The 19,897-nt window shown below is 37.5% G+C and overlaps 2 protein-coding genes across 7 annotated transcripts in view; one reads left to right on the forward strand and one right to left on the reverse strand.

Moving 5' to 3' along the window:
* Positions 1-342: 342 nt before the first annotated feature.
* On the forward strand, positions 343-13,020 carry LOC129889096 (protein FAR-RED IMPAIRED RESPONSE 1). Of its 5 annotated transcripts, XM_055964235.1 has the most exons (13): positions 344-769; positions 2,046-4,255; positions 4,346-4,402; positions 4,621-4,689; positions 4,820-4,888; positions 4,977-5,045; positions 5,131-5,175; positions 5,254-5,371; positions 5,468-5,523; positions 6,341-6,497; positions 6,803-6,861; positions 11,426-11,617; positions 12,841-13,020. In XM_055964235.1, the coding sequence occupies exons 2-8, from the start codon at positions 2,105-2,107 to the stop codon at positions 5,308-5,310; spliced, it is 2,517 nt and encodes an 838-aa protein (XP_055820210.1). In that variant the 5' UTR covers positions 344-769; positions 2,046-2,104; the 3' UTR covers positions 5,311-5,371; positions 5,468-5,523; positions 6,341-6,497; positions 6,803-6,861; positions 11,426-11,617; positions 12,841-13,020. The 5 variants fall into 5 exon arrangements, with proteins under 5 accessions (XP_055820212.1, XP_055820210.1, XP_055820207.1 ...); XM_055964237.1 differs by having other exon boundaries at positions 343-769; positions 4,826-4,888; positions 5,468-6,497; XM_055964232.1 differs by having other exon boundaries at positions 5,468-6,497.
* A 1,257-nt stretch (positions 13,021-14,277) lies between these two features.
* Positions 14,278-19,897, reverse strand: part of LOC129889097 (1-acyl-sn-glycerol-3-phosphate acyltransferase 2-like) — a 32,508-nt gene continuing 26,888 nt past the window's right edge. Inside the window, exons 8-11 of one of the 2 annotated variants that reach the window (XM_055964238.1) lie at positions 15,986-16,111; positions 15,072-15,164; positions 14,823-14,909; positions 14,278-14,747 (exon numbers count right to left, since the gene is read on the reverse strand). In XM_055964238.1, coding sequence (XP_055820213.1) covers positions 14,532-14,747; positions 14,823-14,909; positions 15,072-15,164; positions 15,986-16,111 — 522 coding nt within the window. In that variant the 3' untranslated portion in view covers positions 14,278-14,531. The remainder of the gene's footprint in view (positions 14,748-14,822; positions 14,910-15,071; positions 15,165-15,985; positions 16,112-19,897) is intronic. The other variant, XM_055964239.1, reaches the window with a different exon arrangement.

Genomic DNA, 19,897 nt, shown 5'->3' on the forward strand with positions numbered 1-19,897 from the left:
CGACTCGTAGAACTGGCATAAGATCACTGTTTCTGCAATATTTTTTTTGCGTTCAATTTTTAAACTTTCAGAATCTTACAGTAGTCTCGTAGAAGCCTACACCAGAACACCTTTGCAACATTTTTCCTTCATTTTGACTTTTCAACTTTCGGAGTCTTACAAAACTGTTACCTTTTTAACAAAGTTAGAGTTTAAGATCAAAATGATCACATATTACATACTAAGAACAATTTCAATTATGGATCGAAATAATCCAAACCACATACATTAAGGACTATTTTGATCATTTTCTCCAATATTCATATACGTACCACCTGACCCCACACCCTCTCTCTTCTTTCGCACGTCCAAACCACAAACCCAAACCCTAATCGACGAAACGACGCCGCACTCTCATTTCTCATCCAAGCCAGTAAAATCGCAGGCAGAGGACACGGAATCGAACCGCTCGTTCTTCATCTCGTCCTTTCCCCAAATTAGACGTCTCCCTTCAAATTTCATTCCAAATCCGTTGTGAATTAGTTCAATTCGTAAATTACTCTGCTGGCAAGGCCTTACCCGATAAGGATTTCAAATTTCATCAGAAATTCCCCCTCGATTTCCCCTCAAATCTGTTCGCTGATTGAGGGGACGTTTTTTTAGCAAGGAATTCTACTCGGAAAAATCCTTAAATCTCTCTGGAAATATTGGAATTCAAAAGCTTTCTTTTCCGGCGAAGCTCAGCCGCTCGCGGTGGTGGAATCGCTGCAAGGTTGCTTCTCCGAAAGAGGTATACTTCGTTGCTTCTTTATTAGTTCTATTTTTGCTAAGAAAATGATTTGGATATACGTATCTGAAGTGGTGATATGCTATTGTGAATCAGTTTCATGAATTTTATGTCGCTTAATCTTGTTCTGAAAAGCATAGTTTAATTTCTGCTTATAAATCATGCTTTCATTAGTTACTTTGGTTCAAACACTGTCGTTCAGCTATTTAGAATTTAAGATCTTATCCTTTCAGTTTGATGTCCTGTTCATTTTAGATTAGCAGTCACATGGGTTGAAATCCTATCAGTTCACCATGTTTTTGCTATAGTAGTGATAATTTTTTTGGAATGTTCATTCAAATCTCAGTCGGATTCGAATAATTTTGTTAGCTATTTGTATTCAAGTATCTATGCTGAGCCGAATTTATCAATCTTGATCTTAGTGTTTCTTCCTTTGTTGTTCTAAAAGTCCTAAATTTACTAGTCCATTTTAATACTGTTAAGAAATCATAGCCTTCTTTTAGGCATCATCATCACTTGATAAGTTTTGTGAGTTGGCTTGAATTCTTTCAGTTGCTAACCCATTTGGATTAATTGTTATTTTTAAGAATGAAAGTTTGGGTTGTATTAGCTTTCCGACATGACGTCTGCATGTCTGCTGCTTCTGTTATCTGTTAGAGTAGCCCATATTCCTTAATGTTGATTTCTTATTAAGCTTTAAATTCTAAGTATTCATCCATTATTTTGATATGTCTTAATCGAAAGAGCATTAGCTATTGATGAATTCATGGGATCTATTTGAGAGTCATTAGCATTGAGTCCTATGCATTTAAGGTTGCTTTGGGTATGATAATATGGCTGTATCGAAGTGCTACACTCATGGATGTTTATTGCTACTGGTTTGCATCATGAGCTACTGTAAATAGGAAAGCTTAATCATAGTTCATTAACTTATGCACCATGCATTTAGTCCTTCATGCAAGTGTTCACTTTGTATGTCTAAGTGCCTATCCTTTGCATGAGATTATTTTTTATAAAGTAGAACTCATTTGCTTATTGTTGTGTTAGAAATAAAGTAGAAACGTTTCTCTTCGTGGGTGCTAGACTTGGGTTTCAACCTGCTGCTGAACTGTGTATTGTAAACAGGATTAAGGTCAACTTTAGTCTGTTGATTTTTAAGTTTCTTCACGAAGGAGAGTTAGATTACTTGAAACTTTTGCATACTTTAAATTGTTTTGTGCAGACCTATCAACAAGAAAAGAAATTTTTTAGTACTGAATTAGCATTTTCTTCTCTCCAGCTATTGTTGGAGAAGATTATTTCTCATGGAAATAACTCTTGAAGAACTTTTCACACAACATGATTAAGCAAAAAGAACTGAAATGTTGTCCCAAAAATCATGGCGATATTGTGCAAAGTAGTGTTCAATTGATTGGTGATATGGTTGATGCTGTAGATAAGTCATGTCACAGTAGGGATGGCGGAGTTTCTCGTTCTCCAAAGAGAAGTATTACTGGAGTTGAGGAACATGCAGATTTTGAGCCACATGATGGGATCGAATTTGAGTCCCATGAGGCTGCATATGCATTTTACCAAGAGTATGCCAAGTCCATGGGATTCACAACCTCGATTAAGAACAGCCGTCGCTCCAAGAAATCAAAAGAATTTATCGATGCTAAATTTGCATGTTCTAGATATGGCACAACTCCAGAATCAGATACTGGCAGTAGTAGACGTCCTAGTGTCAAAAAGACCGATTGCAAAGCGAGCATGCATGTTAAGAGAAAGCGAGATGGAAAATGGTATATCCATGAGTTTATAAAGGACCATAATCATGAGCTTTTACCAGCCTTGGCTTATCATTTCCGAATTCACAGGAATGTTAAACTTGCAGAGAAAAATAACATAGATATTCTTCATGCTGTTAGTGAACGAACAAGAAAGATGTATGTTGAGATGTCTAGACAATGTGGTGGAAGTCCAGAAGTTGGCTTGCTGACTAATGATTTAAATTACCAGTTTGACAAAGGCCGGTGCTTGTCATTAGAAGAGGGAGATGCTCAAGTTATGCTCGAGTATTTCATGCATATCCAGAAAGAAAATCCATATTTCTTTTATGCAATTGATCTCAATGAAGATCAACGCTTAAGGAACTTGTTCTGGATTGATGCCAAAAGTAGGAAAGACTATGTCAGCTTTAGTGATGTGGTTTTCTTTGATACTAGCTATATGAAAAGCAATGAGAAGATGCCGTTTGCTTTTTTAATTGGGGTAAACCATCATTGTCAACCTATGTTGCTTGGATGTGCACTTTTAGTAGATGAGACCAAACCCACATTTGTGTGGTTAATGAAGACGTGGCTTAGAGCAGTGGGTGGGCAGGCTCCAAAAGTGATAATTACTGATCAAGATAAGTCACTCAAATCAGCTCTTGAAGAAGTTTTCCCATGTTCAAGTCACTGCTTTGCGCTTTGGCATGTGCTTGAAAGAATTACGGAAATACTTGCTCATGTCATAAAGCAGCATGAGAATTTCATGCAAAAATTCAGCAAGTGTATATTTAAGTCGGTAAGTGATGAACAATTTGATTTAAGATGGTGGAAGATGGTTAGCAGATTTGAATTGCAAGAGAATGAATGGATTCATACACTGTATGAGGACCGCAAAAAATGGATTCCAGCTTACATGAGAGGCAGCTTTATGGCTGGAATGTCGTCAGCTCAACGGTCGGAGAGTATAAGCTCTTTCTTTGACAAGTACATTCATAAGAAAATCAGTCTCAAAGAGTTTATGAGACAATATGGAATGATTCTGCAAAATCGATATGAAGAGGAAGCAGTAGCAGACTTTGATACATTGCACAAACAACCAGCTTTAAAATCACCTTCGCCTTGGGAAAAGCAGATGTCAACAATTTATACACATGCAATCTTTAAGAAATTTCAAGTTGAAGTATTGGGTGTAGTTGGGTGTCATCCAAAGAAGGAAGCTGAAAATGGGGAAAATGTAACTTTTAGAGTTGATGACTGCGAGAAAGAAGAAAATTATATGGTCACGTGGAATGAGGCAAGATCAGATGTTTCTTGTTCGTGCCTTCTATTTGAATACAAAGGTTTCCTCTGTAGGCATGCAATGATTGTTCTTCAGATGTGTGGTCTTTCAAGCATCCCATCCCAATATATTTTGAAGAGGTGGACCAAAAATGCGAAGAATATACAGTTAATGTTTGAGGGGACAGAAGGAATTCAAACCAGGGTACAAAGATACAATGATCTATGTAGAAGGGCAATTGAACTGGGTGAGGAGGGTTCTTTATCTGAGGAGAGCTACGGCATTGCCTTTCGTGCCCTAGATGAAGCTCTAAAGAACTGTGTGAATGTTAACAATAGAACTTCTGCATTAACAGAATGTTGCAGCAGTGCTGTTGGACTTCGTGATCTTGAAGAAGATACTCAAGGGATTCATGCTACCAAAACAAGTAGGAAGAAAAATACAAATAAGAAACGGAAGGTTAGTTGTAGGATCATTGATTGTCTTTAGCATAGCTTGTTATAATAATTTGGCTCCACTGACATGACCATTAACATAATGGTATCTCAGGTGCACTCTGAACCAGAAGCTGCAATAGTTGAAGCTCAAGACAGCTTGCAACAAATGGTTTGTTTCTTAGCACTATATTTATTTTTTTGTTGCCTATAGCCCAGTCCATAAGAAATGCTTTCAGTATATGATAAATCCTTTTTCTACAAGCAGTGGGTAGTTTTAATCCTTTCAGAAATGTCGGGACTTGCCACATGTCCTTTTTGTCCCTAGTGACAATATATTTGCTCATGTGAGACTTTGGTGGTATAATAATTTTACTTTGCTGGTTATAGGATAATCTTACTGTGGGTGGAATGACGCTGAATGGCTATTATGGTACACATCAGAATGTGCAGGGACTGGTAGGTTACAATATTTCTCTAAACCACATTCCTGATTATTGCTTTATCTCGCAAAAAGAGAATGGGCCGGTACAAGATTTTTTTTTGTGATATTCTACTGTTACGATCTCTAATTAGTGTTCACTGGTAGATACAGTTAAATTTGATGGAACCTCCCCATGATGGCTATTATGTTAACCAACAGAATATGCAGGGATTGGTATGTGATATTGGTCTATTAAGTTAGATTTTCTTTACAAGTTAGATTATGATCCATGTAAACGAGATCTCTGCTAATCATGCTGCAGAGACAACTCAATACAATTGCACCTGGCCATGATGGTTTTTTTGGGTCTCAACAAAGCATTCCAGGACTAGTATGTATGCTGCTACTTATCATTATTTGCTAGAAATTATGATTCAGAGCATGACTTTTTTTAAATGATTCTTCCATTTATTTAGGGGCATTTGGATTTTAGGCAGCCGAGTTTCACATATGGTTTGCAGGTTTGTCCACTGTCTTCCAGTTTTGCACTTCGTAATTAACAGGATACGAATAACATTCAGCATCTTATGTCACTTCAGGATGAGCCTAGTCTAAGAGCTGCTCAGCTGCATGGAAACAATGCTAGACATGCATGATTATGATTGCTCATCAATTTTTTGTTTATGGATATCCAAGTGTTTCCTGTTTCTAGATTAGGTAATACTGCACTGTTGTCCTTTCACTACAGCTTTTAAATTTCAGAATGTCATAGACTGCTTGGTCTCATTTTTTTTTTCATATTGTGCTTTCCAGTTTGACGTCACTGAATTACTCTGGGAAAATATTTGCTGCATGAGGAGATTTCTTTGGTACTGCCAAATAAATTTGGATTTCTGAACTGATATAAGTTCACTTGTGTATCATAGAAGTTGACATTAAAGGCTGAAAGTGCACCAAGTTCCAATTTTGATGTCCATATTTTGTAGCTGGAGTTTAGGATACTGCTGTACCTTTGCTCACATGATTAGAATTCACTAAAAGAAATATGACATATAGTGACAACTTCTTGTGGTGACCTTCTAAGTTGCCACTTAAGGTAAGGGCTTTTGTGGCGGGGTAAGAAGTTGTCACAGAAAATAAAGGATTTAGTGGCGACTAAGATAGGCATGCCTAAAAAGGGATGATTTAGTAGCGACTGTGTTTTGGTCGCCACAAATTGGTATCCGGATTCTAAATCCGCCTAACAATAAAATTTTGCTGAAATGTATTAGTGGCAACTTTCTAGAAGTCGCGCTTCAAATAATAATTCTTTGGTGGCGCCATTAAGTAGTCGCCAAAGAAGTTGAATTTATTTAATTTTAAAATAAAAATAATATATATATATATATATATATATATATAATCCAATAAAAACTTAAACAACCGACTCCAGTCCCAACACTGTATCCCAACTCCAGACGACCAAAGCTCATCTATTCTCCTCACGTTCTTTTCTTAGAAATTGATTTGGAAAGTTGAAAAGAAATAGTTGTGATTTTCTCACGTTTTGTGCAATTAAATCAACTGAATAAACTGATTCTGTCAATATCAGCTTCTCCCAATTTTTTATTTCTAGGGTTTTGTTTTTTCTCGCATAAGTTGTTGCGCCAAAGGTGCTAAGCTAGGATCATCTCTTTATATTTCTAGAGTTTCGTGGTTTCACCATTTTTACACCTTTGCTGATCTTTTTGGGCCTTCTCTTCGGGAGTTTTCTAATTCCGGGGTTGAACCCATCTCTACGGAGTGCTAAACCCATCTCTTGAAGATTTGCCGTTTTCTTCGGCTTTGAGGGTTGCTTTGCATTGTAAGTTTTCTTTTTGTTTCAAAGATTTTGCTTGCTATTTTTGCTGCTTATTATCTTATTTTGATTCTAATAAATTTATATCGAACCTTGCCATGCCACGATTTGGTTTCTAATGGTGGATATGGGTATTTCTATTAAATTTTTGTTTTGTTTGCTTTCCTATATGTGTATTATAAATTGGTGTGGAAGAAAGACAATCAAATCTGAAATCCTGCTTATGGAATATAATAAATGTTAAGCTACCGGATTGCAAATTATGAATTAACTAACTGAAGATTTGGCGACCTCTGTTTTTTTTTCTTCAGGATAACAACTGGAACGATATGGAGAAAAGTTTTGAGGGTTCCCCCTCTGTTCAACCGAGGTCACTTCTTTTTCGCCCTTTTGATTTTGGATTACAGCTCTATGATAGTTTGTCGTCGTTCTTGTGAACATATGCAATGTCATACCTTATTGAAAGTAACGAATAATTTATGTTAAATATATTCTTTCCAATAATCATCTACAAGGCATACACTCTTTTTATACTTATTTACTCTTTCTTGTTGAGAAATTTGGATTATATCTTTTGCCTTTTAAATTATTGGCTGTTGCACTGAAGGTAGTGGTCTTATGTCAAAGAGACTCTTATTTTGTCATATTTTACGATAAATTTAATGTCACGACCCAACCCCGTAGGCTGTGACTGGGTCCGACCTGGACCCCCGTGTACATATAAATCAGTTGTAGGCTAGTCAAACTATGAACCATGTGATACAATATATGAGGACCCCAATGGGTCATAACATTTTCATATATATATAGCCTCTTTCATTTGTATCATATCATGAAAGGGCACGCAAGCCGACAAGGCTGCCATAACATAACAACATTTATAACACGTCGTATAGGCACAGTTGAAACAAACTTATAACCAACCCACATACATATGTCTACAGACCTCTAAGAGTATCAACGGTATCATATGGCGGGACAGGGACCCCGTCGTACCCCTGTACAAACAAATATATACATCAAAGCTGAGTACCAAAAATCTGGGCTCCGGCACAATGGAGCACTCCAAAATAGCTGAGTGGAGAGTCCTAAGCTGGCGGATCTCCGAAATGAGTATCTATACCTGCGGACATGAAACACAGACCCCCCGAAGAAAGGGGGGTCAGTACGACATATGTACTAAGTATATAAAGCGTAACATATCATAAATGAGATCATATCTGACGTAAAGATTCAGAAGACAAGTATGATACTTAAGAAATCACTGTACATGTGCCTTATGAAATCAAACCATGCATGATCATATCATATATCATATCCGGCCCATTATGGACTCGGTGAATTTGTCAGATACACGTATCATATCTGTTAGTGCTGAGGAACGTATGGCTCGATCCATAAATATATAATAATGCTGAGGAACGTACGGCCCGATCCATATATCATATAATAATGCCGAGGAACGTACTGCCCGATCCATATATCATATAATAATGCCGAGGAACGTATGGCCCGATCCATATATATATACCGTACCCGGCCCTCTAGTAAGGGACTCGGTGAATCTATCATATACCATACCCGACCCTCTAGTAAGGGACTTGGTGAATAATCATAACTTCATATCATCGTATACATATATCATACCCGGCCTGAGACTTGGTGAAAATGTAGTGAAGTTGTGTACGATTAACATACCCGGCCCATTATGGGACTCGGTGGAAGATGTATCAACAGCATGCACGAGCAGAGTAGTGAGTAACCATATGCAAGTTAAATCATCATCTGAGACTTCATGAAATAGTCAAGTGAACCGTCACTTGAAGATCAGGGTAGTAATTGTCTTAAGTACCCTCTAAAGGTCACTAGGGATCATATCAAGTGGAGCCTCAGGCATCATAGACGTGCATCAAGATAATGCTACACAGCTTATGCAATCAAAGACATTTATCATCATAGAGCCCTTAGGAATAGGAGCTTATGCATCCAATTACTACTCAACATATAGAAGGCTCGAGGGTAGTAGTTCAACTACTTTAAGACTTTTAACATTTAGAAGTGAATACGAGTCACGAGTTATACCCGAAACTTATGAATGGAATTACCCTCAAAGCGCATATTACATTTCACTTATATCTAAGGCATGTCGAAAGAAAAGGAGGGGTAGGCTTTACATACTAACTACTTTTCATCACATAGAAGACTTGAGAGGTAATAACTCAATTATCGTAAGAGTTCTAACATCAAGAAGTGGGTAAGAGGCATGAATCATACTCAAAGCTTTATGAATGGAATTATCCCCACATTTCATATACAAACCACTTATGGCTAAGACATGCCAAGAGAAAAGAAGGATAGCTTTACATACCTTTATGGATCAACCGTAACCAAGCTCGTCTCGTTACTTCTTTAACCTATTTAACACGAAAGTAACACTATTATGAATAGACTTCAACTTGTTCATACTTCTCGACTAGTATGTCGATTAGTTAAGAAGTTAACGAAAATCGGGCAGCACCTCCCCTGTAACTTGCCCTATCCGAATTTCCAAGTAACCTCCGAGTAGTACAGCCACACCAACAACAACAACCAGCAGCCATATACAATTAAATTACTTCAATACTACTCAATACAAGCTCCAAACAGCCCACTCAAAACTATGGCATTAAAATACGGGTTTCAATCTTTATTTCGTAAAATCACAACCTTACGAAAAGGAGCACAACGTGGCTGCAACCAGCAGCACGTATACCCATATTTAACCACGTTTCCAGCCCTGCAACATATACAAACCACCTCCAAATACAACACCATACTAACGACAACACTAGCCAAATTTTAACCCGTTAGAATAGCTTCAAAACAGCCCCCTACACGGCTTTGACACCCTTCAACAGTAACGGGTATAATTTCATATTTTCAGTCCATATTTACACACCCACGACATGTTTAAACCCTTACTAAAACGTGTGAAGAGAGAATCAAACCGTACCTTAGCAAACGAGCTTCCGAAACTTGTCGAAAGTTGTAGATTCATGTTGACCTCCTTGCTGCCCCAATAATTAGTTTACGCTATTAAACACCGTTCCTTAATCGAAGAATACCTTAGATAATTAATTTACGGATCAAAATTTGAAACCTTACCTTGGAGCAGCTAGGGCCGAACTTGCCATGGTTTTGGAACTCTCATTCTTTCTCCATTTGTTTCTATGTTTAAGTGCAGCAAAAGGATGAACTAAGACTTAGTTCTTAGTCATTCTTGACTTTTATACCTCATCTTTGAAGGTGACACTTGTCAGCCCCTAAGGGTGACACGTGTCCATCCCCTACACGTGGCCCGCCCTAAGGGCGACACGTGTCCAGCCATGCGTCCACTCCACTGCTGCCACGTGGCGGGGTGGGGTCCACCCTAGCAGGTGCATCACCTACTTGCTCATTTTCGAGGGTTCGTAATCTCGTCTTACTTTAAGAACCTATGTAATCCTTGCTACTTAAGCTCGACATGTACTCAAGTGGCTTAATTGTGTAAGACGTCCAAGTCGGTAGCTTACACAAGTAGGTCGATTACCACAACTTACTACTTGGCCTCCAACTCTTTTCACATCCTTCCAAACCTATTTCCAATCGTCACTACTCAAATAGAGCTAGCTTATGAAAAATTTGGGGCGGCCTCATCCTCCCTTCCTTAGAATTATTTGATAGCGTCATGGATGACATGGATCACATGGTAGCTTTAGAGAAGCTAAATAAATGTTCCCATGTACCAAAAGTGTGGGGTATAAAATTTAAGTTTGTCAATCTTTTAATTCCTATAGTGCTTGATGTTTCGTTGTTGTGTCGTGGTAGATCCGTAAGCTGTGGATAAATAATCCTCTGATTTTTATTTTGTAGTGGACCTGATTTTACAATCTTTAACTGAGACCAATTTAACTTTTTAGGTACATGATTTTAAGCAGAAGGCATAAGTTGAATGATATACTAGATCTATTATGTATTATTATGGTGGTTCTTTACCTACATAACTAATATGGTTTAACTACTTCCTCTTTTCCCTATTTCTTTGATAGTAAAACCGTATTCCAATTCAGTTGCATGAGTTAGTTACATGCATTGTTTATCTCTAACTTCTTAGTTTACCTATCCAATTACCATATTTTGCTTTTATCACTTGTTTTTTATGTTGAGTAGTGCTAAATCAATTACCATTTAGCCTTAAGTTCCTTAAGTGTGCATCTTTTATATATATATACTTGGTCTAAACTAAGCTTTTGCCTTGTAAAAGGAAATATTCTTATAACATCAAAGGAAATGTCATATTTATTCATAAAAGAATAAGAAATTTCTTTGATATATCAAATAACATGTTAACTGTGTGTATCATAAAATGATGTTCTATTTTAACCAATTAAAAATAGATTGGCTAATTTGTCTCATTAAGTTGTAAGCAAAAGTTAATTTGTAAAAGAATGTGGATATCAAAATAGGATAAAGAGAATAACACTCTTCTGATAACTGATAATGATGACAGCCATGCTTTTAAGGTAGGTTTGTAAGAACTGTGTCTAACTCATGGTAATGAGATGCAATTGTAGCTGATATGATAAATTTTCTACATTAGCACACCATCTTATGGATATTAATTGTCGTATTGTTCAAACAAAGACACTAGCGTATAATCAACCTTTTTTTTTATTGTGCTTTATTGTTTTCCAGGAATGATACTTGTGAAAACAGTGGAGTTAACGTGAATGCTGTGTGAATGGTTTTTTTAATAATTTTTTTTTTACAGTTTCTATCAAATTTTCATTCTACTTGTGTTGCGTGGGAAATTTGAGATTTCTAGTAGCTGGAGGTTAACTAAATCTACTAACTTTACTCGTGGAGCTAACGCGAATGATGTGTGAACTATCTATTTTGTTTTTTGAATTGTGCAGTTTCTATCTAGTTTGTGAATTTAAGTCTTGGAAAGAAGATGTGAATGGAAGACTCGACTGTAGTGTTCTATCCTGTGCCTGGAAGGCGCCAAGGGGGCCTTGACTGGGTTCCTTGCCAGCACAGCTCATCCTTCTCGGTGTTCCTCTACTCCTTTTGGATTATATGGAGGAACAGATGGTCTCCGCCAATGTGTAAGCTTACTTATCTCCCAACTTACATTGTCTGAAGTTAATTGCATTGAGTGAACGCAAATTTGAATCCAAAAAGCTTTATTGCACTTTACTAGAACTGGCTGCTCATTCACGTGATAGTAACTTGTTTGTGGTAGTCAGAGAATTGATTTGCTATGGATTGGTCTCTTTTGTCTTTTGCTTTTGTTTATGGTTAAATTAATAGTCTTCACTAGGGGAGTGTATTGTGACACGATTCGACTTAGGAAAACAAGAACAAAATACGGAATTGAAAGACAAGCAAAGATAGCTAGATAGACACAAAGTAGGAAATCGAAAGCAATTAAAGAGTATATTAAACTCTAAAACCTCAATCGAATGATTCCTAAGAAGCATCCAACTCGTACGATGACCTCGAGGAAATTAGATTCACCTTGCAACCAACGTTTCTAAGCAAAAAAGACAACTAAAGTTTAACCAAGCTCTCAAAACTCTCGCAAGGAGTATTGTTCACCAATATTCAAGATAATCTACCTAAGAATGAAGACTAAACCGGCTATTTATAGTGTTTTAGCTAGTTATTACACAAATGACCCAAAAGTGACCATCAAAGCATTACGAAAATAGTCATTTCTGACCGTGTGACTTGGGACGCTTAGTGTAACGGTCCATCATACTAAGGCAGTGACTGAATTCTTAGCCACTGACTGACGCCTCATGTGACGGTCCGTCGGCCTTCGATGCCTCATCAGTTCCTCCGTCACCTTGAGGCTGTGGCTGGTTTCAAGGCCACTTATTGACGCTCTAGGTGACGGTCCGTCGTCCCTCTGACAGTCTGAGTGACGGTCGTCACGTGGACCTTCACTCAGAGGCGATGTGCCCTCCTTACTTGCTTCACCCTCCAACTCCACCAACATGATGTAGAATCCTTTTGATGGTCCCGATATGTACTCAACTACTTCCATCTTCGAGAATAAACCTTGAAGAGCTTGCAACTCCCGTGCTTGACTTCTTGTGAATGGTTTAGAGGCGATCCGGTTCACATCATGTAGGGAATTTGGTGGTAATTGCTGCAGGTTGCATTCATTTATCAGTAAATAATCTTTGTGCGATTTTTGGTCCTTTATGTTGTGTTACTCCTTCCATTTCAATTTGTTTGTCTTGCTTTATTGTCTCTTAAAAAAAGATTGCCTTTTCTTTGGCAACTCTTTAATTCTAGTATGTATTCTTTTCTTTAATAACAGCTATGAAGTTCTTACACAATGTCATTACAGACAACCGAGGAGCCCGAAGGCACTTAGTATTTTTTTTTCCATATGTATATTAGATAAAATGACAATGAAGGATGAAGTATTGTGTATAATATATTTAGTTGACTTTATAACAATGAATGAAAACATTCAATTTGAGAAATGTTTTTGGCATTTGTTGAGTATTGTTTTTAATATATTCGGAGGCAATTATAGAAATATACTTATATATCAAATTTTTAAAATAAGGGAGCAACTGTAAACATATTAGAATTTTGGTCATTGTTTTTGTTGAGAAATTAATTATCAACGACTGAAACGTCACAAAAATATAATTTACATTGTGGCGAGTAGAATTGCCACTAAATCTTAGGCCCTGTTTGATGAGACCCTGGGACGAGAAGTAGCAGCCATATCTAGAGTCGTCAATCAAAATGTGAGTAACAAACATTAGAAATAAGATTCCATATAAGATTGATCCATTTGTCTGATAAACCATCTTTTAAGGACTTCTATAAGAAACTTTTAATACATTCTAAGTTTTAGTAATGTCTAATTTGATAGCAATATCACCACCAACATTAGGTTGACATTCCATGAACAAATTCTTGAGCAAGCATGACATTTTTCCTAGTCAAAAAGGCCACTTTGACTCTGTAGAACTCGTCAATCTTCTCATTTCCTTGGATAATAGATCCAGGAACTTACTCTCTTTTAGATAATTGTGTATCAACCCTCACTTCCACACTAGTCACATGTGTTGGCATTGAACTTGCATGGCAAGTATTTTTTCTTGAACTTGCTCAATCTAAACCCTTTAGAGTCCAACATATGTTTTTCAAATCTCCAACCGTCGAATCTCATCAATCAAAATTATGTCATCTGCAAACAATATACACCATAACTTCTCAACTCTCTTCGTGATAGAAGGTAACAACGTAATAGATTGAAGAAAGATCACGATAGCAACTGAGAGCTAAACTAGATTAGAAAGGGGTTTAGATCTCTCAAATAGATCAAACGACAAATCCTTGCAATGAAGAACTTAAATCATTAAGCCGACAAGTAAGGGTTGCTCAGTTGGTTAAAGCACCTCCACCCACGACCGGTAGGTCCTGGGTTCGAGTCACACTGGAGGGGAAGTGTGGAAACACTATAAATCCTCCAAAATGGGGGGTAAAAAAAAAAATCATTAAGCCAACAATGAAAATAAGTCGATATTATTTGGTCTAACGTCGTGATGGGTGGACATTTTTAACACACAAACTAACTCTCGTTCAAGGCTCAATTCTCTCCTTAGCCCATTTACATCTCAAGGAATCAAATGTTGACTGCTCATGTCAATCTTTCAAACATCTACTTATTATTTATTTACTGCTCTCACTCTAAAAGTCATTTCTGTTTCTCATGGACATCGACACAAAGATGCAGTTCACCAACATCATAGGCATAACTGTAACAACTAATAAATTGACCAAACATGGAATCTGCATCTTTAGAAACAAAAATGAACACAAATTAGTTCACTTTGGCCAAAAATTACAGGTCTAAAATAGATAAGCAAGTTACTATATAATACAAACATCATCTTTGTAATTCTCGTGATCAAGGCTACAAACTGAGGGTTCATTTACCATTCAGATGAAAAATCATAATTAGTGTGTTTTGTCCTCCTGCCCATTTCCTCAAGCCTGATTCACATTCTTTTCCTTTGCTGGTGCAACCTTGGCAGCTGTAGAGCGTTCTGACTTCGAGAAATTGATCAAAATTTGCATGAGAACTGTAACAACAGCCATGAGAGCAGCTGATATTGCAAGACCCTTCCATGACGACAACAAGGCAGTTGCTTGTAAAAATTTTATGGTTCCTAAGATAAGAATGCATGCCCAAGATGCGACTACCTGTTATTTAGGAGAGACAGTTTGATATCAAAAAGGAATCGAAATATCCCCCGGCATAATCGGAAAGTATCTTACCACAGCGGATTTCATTGGGCGGCCAATGTCTTGCAGTTTTTCTTCTCCAAAAGTGTCTTCGGCAATATGTTTGTCCAATAACTTATCCTGGTGGAAAGCAGGTCACAAGACAACACGAAAGATATGAGACTCATTCCAAGGAGATCAAATGCTTTTCAGACATCACAAATTAGCACAAGAAAGGGTCATTCCACAGAAATATTTTTTTATTGATAGAATTTTGGTAAAGGATATTTAACAAGGACAAACCTTGGCCACAAAGATATCTCTACACCATTGGGCAATGGCATCGTCATTTTCAGGCAGATCCTTCATCTCATGCCGCTTAAGGTGCACATGCACCTACACAAAAGCAAAATAAACAACTAAATAAAAAAGGGCCGCGTACAACTAGAAAATAAACCACTTGTTATTTTGATCCCAACACATTTTTAAGTACTATAAGGCACCACAAAGATACGAGGCTTAATGTTGTGGCTTCATTAACATCTATGAATAGGATATGGTGAACTCCTCTTTTTCCATTGGCATCCATAGGAATTCCCACATCACAGACCAGTTGTGGCAATCACAAGGAAGAAGTTCTTTCAAAATGCACTGGTCGTTAACCTGAACTTCCACTCTCATCCACAAGAGATCCACTTCACTGTCCCTATTAAGCTTCCTCTGAACATTTACTGAAGCCCCTCTTAAAGTCCCAAACAAGCTTAAGAATCCTATTAGGTTAGGCTCTGGACTTGGATCTTACAAAAAAGCTGTTGAGCCACATTGACAGGATGCAATTATGTCATTAAGGGTCAAATTAGAGTCATCACTAAAAATAATAATCAAGTCTACTCCCTCCTTCCCAACTTGTTTGGCACTACTACTTCTTTATTGGACCCAATCCAAAAAGAAAAGCAAATTTCTATGTCCGGAAACAATTAACTTTAAACTCTCATTTTACCATTAACGAGAAGCTTTTACAACCACACAAATGTTATGGCATGTTTAAAACCACAAGTTTCAAAAGTCTTATAGCCACCCGTTATGGCATGTTAAACCTTTCTGCCAAGTCAAATATATCAAAACAAATTGGAACAGGAGTATTTTTTTGTCAATATCCATCAGCAGAGAAGGAAAAAAAGAGACAGAGTTCCAACTTAATGGATAGTTTTATTTACCACAGAAGGCTGCCCCTTGAAGAGTCTCAGCATTGTAGGTGCAGGTGAACTTTTGGGGATGCATATTGTTGCATCATAAATAGCTGGAACAAATAAGCGCATATGACTTACTGCAGTAACAAAACCCTGAAATCAACAAAATACAAAGCAACCACTTCAGGATATACACTAAAGAGATAGCAACGCAACGGAAGATCTAGTTAAAGTGGAATAGAATCCATTATAAACTTGGGAAAAATCTGTTTGGCATGCCTTAATCGGTGTATTGCATTAGAGGCAACCTTGACAAATACAATAGTGTGATATGTGAATTTGAAAGAATCAGTCTACTTATTTATATTTCCATGATTTCCTCTTCTTTTTTTCTTTAGAGCGCATTATTAACATAGAAACAAGGAGTTGTCAAAAACATCTACAACATATTTACATTGCTACAATTTGTAAGTTAGAAAATCTGATTTCCTAGTTCTTCATTACCCAATTATTTAAAAGTAAAACAAGTCATCCACCATCTCTTGTAGTTGGCTGCTAATTTTGGGATCCATGCAATTGGCAAGATTATCTGATTTCCTAAGCAAGTGAAGTGACCTTTTCTCTCTTTTATTTTGTTCTTACCTTTTTTTTGTTGAGAAGATAACAATTGGTGTTATAAATCAGTACTTGGGTAGTACTGAAAACCCCTTTACAAAAAAGTATGAAAATGTAAGAATAAAAACAGCAAGCCTAGCATGATTCTAATACTTCTAGGATTGCTTCTGCATCTATAGCCCGACTATAGGGGAACTCTTTGTACACCAAAACCATAATAACATAATACAATCTGTTTTGATCATTTGTAGGGATCTACTAGATCCTCAAAGCTTCTAGCATTCCTTTCTCTCCAAACGGTCCACCAGATGCATGCTGGAATGGTCCTCCAATAACTTTTGTTCTTTGCCCCAATTCCTGCTTCCTCCCAACTTGAGAGTGTGTCAACAATCTTGCTAGGCATTGTCGATTGAATGCCTCTGAGATTGATGAAAATCTTCCACAGTTGATCAGTTATTTTGCAATATAAGAACAAATGTCTAACTGTCTCAGCTGCTTCTTCACATAAACAACAGTATGTCACCAGAATGTTCTCTTTCCTTAGATGCTCATGTGTTAGTACTACCTCCTTTGCTAGCAGCCAAGTGAAACATGACACCTTTAGTGGAACTTTGGCTTTCCTGATTTGTCTCCAAGGCCAATTGAGGGTTAGTGGAGCCCTGTTTATGACCTTGTAACCAGAGCTCACTTTGTATCTTCCTTTGTTGTGCTCTGTCCACCATAGGCAACCCTCCCCTTCCTTCAAACCATTTAAAGAACTCAACTAATCTACAGACTTCCCAGTCATTTAAATTCCCTCTGAGAGATAGATCCCATCCTTGGGGAGACCACATTTCAGCCACTGTTCTGTCTTTATGTAGTGCTAGGTCAAAGATGTCTGGGAAGATCTCTGACAAACTACTATTACCAAGCCATCTATCTTTCCAGAATCCTGTCCTGATACCATTGTGTACTGTCATAGTAGTATGATTCCTTAGGAAAGGCCACCAGTTCCTAATTGATCTCCAAACAGTACCACTATAGGGGTTGGTTGCTTCCTTGGTGACCCATGAATCCATCTCTCCATACTTCAGTTTAATCACCCTGCTCCGTGGTTCATGAGCATATCTTCACAAAAATTTCAGCTTTCGAGCTTTGCTTTGGTTCCTCAAGTTTTTGATGCCTAATCCTCGTTTTTTTCCTGTGATCAGAACTTTCAATTTTATCAGATGGTGTCCCTTTCTTTTCTTGTTTCCTTGCCAAAAAAAAAATCCCTTCTTAGTTTATCCAATCTCTGTACCACTACTGTAGCCTGTAGGTATAGGGAACAAAGTTAGCATGTAAGTAGGACGGGCATCCAGGACTGCATTTATCAAAGTGAGCCTGCCCCCATTGATAAATATTGTGCTTTCCATCTGACCAACTTTTTCTCACATTTCTCCAAGACAGAATTCCAAATTTCTTTGGACGTTGATTTTGCCCCCAGTGGCATCCCCAGGTAGACAACAGGCAGTGCTCCCACCTCACATCCTAGCACAGAGGCCAGAAGCTCCATATTAGAGACCAAGTTTATGGAATATAAATGGCTCTTTCCCCAGTTGATGTGAAGACCTAACATGCCTTCAAAAAGAACCAGAATGACCCAGCCTTCAAAAAGCACCAAAAAGACCTGAGGTACCTTAGTTGTTCCTCATATGCATCACAAAAAATCAAAGTATCGTCTGCATATTGGAGATGTGTTACCTCCAGACTCCTCTCATTATTTTTAGACACTTCAAATCCTGTGATCCACCTATTTGTTTTAGCTGTCTTGATCATGTTGTTAAGTCCCTCCATGGCAAGAATAAAGAGGAATGGAGATAAGGGATCCCCTTGTCTGATTCCTCTTTGAGCTTCAAAAAAACCTTCAGGAGCACCATTAATGAGGATAGAAAACTTTACTGTTGAAATGCAAAAACAGATCCTAGGCTTTGAGAAGGAACCACCAGTTAACATGATCCTAGGCTTTCTCAATGTCCAGTTTGCATGGGATGCCTGATTTCTTTTGATCCAGTCAGTCTAGAGTCTATTGCTTCATTTTCTATTAACACCGCATCCACGATTCATCTTCCTTAGATGAAATCCATTTGTTGGGAGTCTACCAGTACATCACCTTTTAATTCTTTCAATTAAAACTTTAGACAATTGTTTATAGAAACTGCCTTTCAAGCTTATTGGTCTAAAGTCTTTAAGTTCCTTTGCTCCTTTTTTCTTTGGGATCAAGGCATTATAGGTGGCATTAAAACTCTTCTCAAACATTTCTTGCTCAGAGAAATTATGGAAGGCCTCCATGATGTCCTGTTTCAGAATTTCCCAACATTTGATGAAGAAACCCATAGTGTAACTATCAGGTCCTGGGGATTTGTCAATGGCACACAACTTCAAGTATTTATAAACTTCCTGCTCATCAAATCTGGCATGTAGTTGTGATCTTTCTTCCTCTGATATCGAAGGACAATTCACTAAATTTCCATCAGGTCTCCATCTTTCTATTTCAGAATACAGTTTTTCATAAATTGTATGATTTCCTCCCTAGCTGTCTGGTTCCTTGACGATCTTTCCCTGTACCTCCAAATGGTCAATATGCTTGCTTCTTTTATGGGCCATTGCAGAATTATGGAAGAACTTTGTATTGTTGTCTCCTTCCTTCAACCACAAGATTCTAGACCTTTGTCTCCAAGCACATTCCTCATTTTTTTTATCAGTTCTTCATACTCCATAAAGATCTCTGCCTTCAATGTAGCCTCTTCTTCTGTCAATGCTCTGTTGTTGAGCAAAGAATCCAAATCTGCCATTTTGTTAAGCAGGTTTGTTCTTACCTTTTTCAAGATACGCAACTATTCGAATTTCAAACTGCGATTTTGATATATAGAAAGTTTTTATACGTTTAAAACACTGAAGAAGTAACTACACCCACCAGCTAATTCTCTAGGCTAAGTTCCTCATGGCACACTTAGCTTCTTCCAACGGGGGAATGGGTTGTTTGACAGTATTCTTCTTGAATAAAGAATTTCAAAAGATAATGATTAGGGAAGCAAAAAACCGCCAAGTGATTTCTCCCCCATCTGATTGTCCATCATAATAAAAGAGTAAACAAAAAAAAAAGAATATTGATCACCCAAATTAAACTACACAGCAAAGCAGCGACTTGATTGTCCGTAAACTAATAACAGTATTACAGTCATTGAATTCAAATAGATGTGAAGAAGTACGACATTTGATGAAAAATCTAAATAACCAATTCAAAAAAAAAAGAGGAACATATTGAGGAAAAACTGGAGGATAGAATTAAATTTGAGTGTCCCA

Source organism: Solanum dulcamara, chromosome 5 (assembly GCF_947179165.1).
Source record: "Solanum dulcamara chromosome 5, daSolDulc1.2, whole genome shotgun sequence".
Lineage (NCBI taxonomy): Eukaryota > Viridiplantae > Streptophyta > Magnoliopsida > Solanales > Solanaceae > Solanum > Solanum dulcamara.

Bases quoted from the DNA above. Each gene is read 5' to 3' on its own strand.
- LOC129889096 (XM_055964232.1), top strand. From the start codon at position 2,105: ATGATTAAGCAAAAAGAACTGAAATGTTGTCCCAAAAATCATGGCGAT. The intron at 4,256-4,345 runs GTTAGTTGTAGG...ATGGTATCTCAG, and splicing joins ATACAAATAAGAAACGGAAG to GTGCACTCTGAACCAGAAGC. The intron at 5,046-5,130 runs GTATGTATGCTG...CCATTTATTTAG, and splicing joins AACAAAGCATTCCAGGACTA to GGGCATTTGGATTTTAGGCA.